The sequence below is a fragment of the Durio zibethinus genome, chromosome 6 (genome assembly GCF_047325235.1).
Source record: "Durio zibethinus cultivar Kanyao isolate XHJ-2024 chromosome 6, ASM4732523v1, whole genome shotgun sequence".
In the NCBI taxonomy this organism is placed as follows: Eukaryota; Viridiplantae; Streptophyta; class Magnoliopsida; order Malvales; family Malvaceae; genus Durio; species Durio zibethinus.
The window spans coordinates 13,340,001-13,344,475 of NC_143167.1; the positions used below are offsets into that span (position 1 = coordinate 13,340,001).

At 36.1% G+C, this 4,475-nt stretch overlaps 1 protein-coding gene across 1 annotated transcript; it reads left to right on the top strand.

The window, feature by feature from the left end:
- The first annotated feature begins 291 nt into the window (after positions 1-291).
- Positions 292-3,880, top strand: LOC111285116 (IQ domain-containing protein IQM2-like). The gene is made up of 8 exons (XM_089762209.1): positions 292-531; positions 1,109-1,595; positions 1,679-1,859; positions 1,942-2,030; positions 2,133-2,220; positions 2,303-2,542; positions 2,668-2,769; positions 2,867-3,880. The coding sequence occupies exons 2-8, from the start codon at positions 1,132-1,134 to the stop codon at positions 3,674-3,676; spliced, it is 1,974 nt and encodes a 657-aa protein (XP_089618335.1). The 5' UTR covers positions 292-531; positions 1,109-1,131; the 3' UTR covers positions 3,677-3,880.
- Positions 3,881-4,475: the final 595 nt, after the last annotated feature.

Here is a 4,475-nt window from a genome sequence, read left to right on the forward strand (position 1 = left end):
GATCAAGTCAAATCTTGATCCCCCTTTTCCGTTTGACACAAGAATGACTTCATCTGAAAATGAACTATATTTCAGAACAACAACTTCCACGAAAAATATTTTATATTTTTTACTTGAATAATAATAAAACATCAAATGCACAATTTCATTGTACTTTCTGTAGTTTAAAATTTTAGCTTCAAAGTGTAAAATAAAAAAAAAACCTCCAGCAAGTAGTCCAATCCACGTGGTTGGAAAAACGCACGACGCTGTTTCGGTTCTTTAAATCTCCAAGTTATTGTCTCTGTCTGTGTCATACATGTATATATAATACAAGCAATCCGAGGTCGAAGTTGCAATGGTGGTTTCGTTTTTGCATTGAGACTTCAAAGTGTTTGTATTCCGAGACTAACAGAGAGAAAGAGAAGGAAAATTGAAATAAAAATCCAACACCCAACAGAGAAAAAACTCAACAATCCTCCTTTTGCCCGTTTAACCCAACACCCTACTATTGTTTTTTTTCCTTTCCTTCCCATTTTTATACAATTTAAGGTAACGTTTTTCTCTATTTCCTACTGCTTTCTTGCCTAATGTTGGTCTGTTATATCTATTTTTCTTTTGGTTTTCATGAAAGGGGTGTTATTAGTTTGTTGTTCTTTGATCATGATTCTATGTAATGTGCTGTTTGTTTGTTAAGTGGGGTTCTGGGGATTGCTTTTATTTGATGGTTTTGGCAGATCCAGAATCCAGTATTCAAGGATGTTGATAAAGGGTTCTTTATTTGGTTTTAGATTGAATGAAATGAGGTTTTCATTTTTAAAAGTTTTTTTATCTCATTGCTAACGAGTACATGATTGCGACGGCTACTTTGCTTCTCTGATTATGCCTTTACCATTTATCAGATAATGCGAAGAACAGAAAATAAACTGCTTTTGATTATATTAAGGTGGAAGATAAAGAAACTTTTTTTTTTTTTTTTGAGTTTTTTCTTTATGGGTTATCTTTAACATTTGTTCTGGTTTGTGATAAATGCTTACCCATTTTATTTGTAACATGAATCTTGCTGTATTTTGTAACATTGATAAATTTAGCATATAAAACGCCTAACTGAATTCAGTTTGTTTCACAGAAATCGGTGCCCCTTACTGTCGGATGGGTGTTGCTTTTTCCTGCCCATTTGCTAAATGCAGTGATGTGGAAAATGCCTTGGAATCTATCACTGTCAAATCCATTAGTTTTGGAGATGATGGAGTCAAAACACCTGTTAGATCTATCAGTTTCAAAAGTTTAGATTCAGAGCCTACGATATTAAAATCAGTAGGTTTTGGAAAGATGATATTGGAGGGATCTGTTAGCTTTAAAGGGAGAGATTTGGAGAAAATGCTTTCAAAAGATAAAGCAGAGAATTATCCCATTAAGGCTGACAGTTTAAGGAGCAAAGAAATGGATATTCAATCCCCAAAACCAGATACTTTAATAGACACTCCAAAACTGTCATCAGTTTTAGATCCTAGCAATCCACAACACGAGGCAGCAATAAGATTGCAAAAAGTGTACAAGAGCTTTCGAACGAGAAGAAAGCTGGCAGATTGTGCAGTTCTTGTTGAGCAGAGCTGGTGTGTATTATATTTGTATGTTCTATATTATCCTCCTATACAGAAGGTTTTTTTTTCTAATGCTATTATTTGTTGTAATGTAGGTGGAAGCTCTTAGATTTTGCTGAACTCAAGAGGAGCTCTATATCATTCTTTGATATGGATAAACATGAGACTGCAATTTCACGTTGGTCAAGGGCAAGAACTAGAGCTGCCAAGGTTGGAAAAGGTTTATCAAAGAATGATAAAGCTCAAAAGCTTGCTTTGCAACACTGGCTTGAGGCAGTAAGTCAATCTCAGTAAAAGTGCTTAGTTTACCGTTGTTCTTCATTATCTGTTACTGATTCTAGTTTCACGTGTTATTCAGATTGACCCAAGGCATCGCTATGGACACAATTTACACTTTTATTATAATCAGTGGCTCCATTCTCAGAGTCAAGAACCCTTCTTTTACTGGTAATTTTCTTTAACTGAGTTTTTTGGTTCATTATTAAGACATTTTGATACTAGTTCATGAAATTGAAACTGAGAATGGATATACTTGTTTCTAAAATGCAGGCTGGATATTGGAGAAGGGAAAGAAATAAATATAGAAAAATGTCCTAGATCAAAGCTTCTACAGCAGTGCATCAAGTATCTCGGTCCGGTGGGTCTTTATTTCTTTTGTTCATCTGACTTTATTTGGATTTATCTTCAAAATGTTACTGAAACAATTATCCACTGTACAGATGGAAAGGAAGCACTATGAAGTTATTGTGGTAGATGGGAAGTTCATATACAAGCAAACAGGGAAGCTTCTCCATACTACTGGAGAAACTGGTGATGCTAAGTCGATTTTTGTCCTTAGCACATCAAAGATCTTGTATGTTGGCATAAAGAGGAAGGGAACATTTCAACATTCTAGCTTTTTGGCTGGAGGTGCCACTATTGCTGCTGGAAGATTAGTTGTTGATAGCGGTGTCCTTAAGGTATAGCTATGCTTAATATCTTTTAAAACCTTTCTTTTTTTTTTTTTTTTTGTTTTTTAACGTTTAGTACTCTTTATGTTCTGAGACAGTCTCTTAACAATAATTACTATTACTCTGTCCAACAGGCAGTTTGGGCTCACAGTGGTCATTATCGTCCTACAGAAGAAAATTTTAATGACTTCATTTCTTTTCTAAGGGAGAACAACGTGGATCTTACAGATGTCAAGGTAAGGAAAAAATTTTTAAAAAAATGTGTTATATGCTTTGAGTATATTTTTTGCAAACTAAAAAGAATACGCTGACAATGCTTCTTGTTACATTCAGATGACTCCAGTGGGTGAGGAAGGAAGCTTGGTTAGCAAGCAAAGAAGCAGTAACCATCTTAGATGCAACTCATCTGAAGAGGACTTGAGCTTAGAGGCCGAAGAGATCATTGTCAAAGACTCGATCAAAGAGGTAGTTGATTCAAGGGAACAAGAAACTAGTGCAGCCCTTGAATGTCCCAAGTCAAGGAGGCTTCTCAACCTTAGCAGAAAATTGACAAATCTTGAAATACCAAAAAGAACGGAATTGTTTGAGATGTCAAATGGTGACCATAGGCCTGTTGTGCCAAGTTGCGAGGACAATTTGATGGATTCTCCTTTGGAGGATGGTTATGAGTCAGAAGAGGAAGCCATTGCTTCAGAACAGGATTCAATGGCTCCAGAAGAACAGACTGATGAAAATCAAGTAGATAATGAGGTCGAAGACATTCCCAAAGAATCGATTCTTCAAAGGTTTAACTCTCAAAAAGGAATGACCTCGTATCAATTAGGGAAGCAGTTGTCATGCAAGTGGACTACAGGAGCAGGACCCCGGATTGGTTGTGTGAGGGACTACCCCTCGGAACTTCAATTCCGGGCTTTGGAGCAGGTGAACTTATCTCCAAGAAGTGCTAGCCGCTCAAAATCATACTTTTCTCCTAGGTCTGCTAGTAGCCTGAGTCCAACAGTTTCCACACAAACAGGTGCTAGGAAAGAAATGAGAACTGTAAGTTTACCTGCGCTCAAGAAGGAAAACTTATTGCAGAGAAGCATCCATATCAGATTGCAGTCGTCCCCATTATTAAGAGAAGTTGTTGCTAACATACCATAGTTAAACTCAACGGAGTACATTCCCAGTTAGTTCATTCTTTTTAGTGTGCATAGAAAAGATGATATTGGAATTCTTTATCATTCTTTTCAATACTAGATCCTCATGTACACATTTTTTGATTTGTTCATCTTGTTGTATCATAAGATGACATGACAATTGTAGGAAAAATGAACACAAAGGAAAAGAATTTACTTTTTTGGCAAATTAGATTTACAATTGTAAGTTTGAATGGAAGTTTTCTTTAAATTTCAAAACCTTTCTCCCTTTTACCCCTTTTCCCATCTTAGTGAAAAATGAAAAGAAAAAAAGAGCAAAGTGGTAGCAGTTATGGCCAACTGTCGCATGGTTCGTTGAAATGGTAGACTTTTAGTTTCAATGTTGAAGGAATCCTGGTAAACTCAAGCGTAAAAAAGAAAGTGGCAGCATCTTTTGTATGACCCTTAATGAATTAGGATGCCCTCCAGGCTCCAAGGAAAGGATTCCTTCCAAACTAGACAATTTTAAATTTGAAGTATCCATCAAAATATATTGGTTACAGAGAAAATCTCACATTAAGTTGAGAGAAACAAAATTCTCTATTGCATGGTTTCAAAGTTAAAACGTGGTATATCATTTTGTCGCGGATGTTACGTTTAATGTTGCTGCGATGATGAAGCCTGAAGGTGAAGTTGGTGCATCCAGCGGCCAGGTCTTTCAATTGCTGAAGCAGAGGCAGCCTCTCTCTCTCTCTCTCTCTCTCTCTCTCTCTTTATATATATATATATATATATATATATATATATTGTTAATGAATGCCGAT

What these genes read in the sequence shown, in the direction of transcription:
- LOC111285116 (XM_089762209.1), top strand. Translation starts at nt 1,132, where the DNA reads ATGGGTGTTGCTTTTTCCTGCCCATTTGCTAAATGCAGTGATGTGGAA. An exon ending in CAAGAACCCTTCTTTTACTG is followed by an intron (nt 2,031 to 2,132) that starts GTAATTTTCTTT and finishes TCTAAAATGCAG; the next exon opens with GCTGGATATTGGAGAAGGGA. An exon ending in TGGATCTTACAGATGTCAAG is followed by an intron (nt 2,770 to 2,866) that starts GTAAGGAAAAAA and finishes TGTTACATTCAG; the next exon opens with ATGACTCCAGTGGGTGAGGA.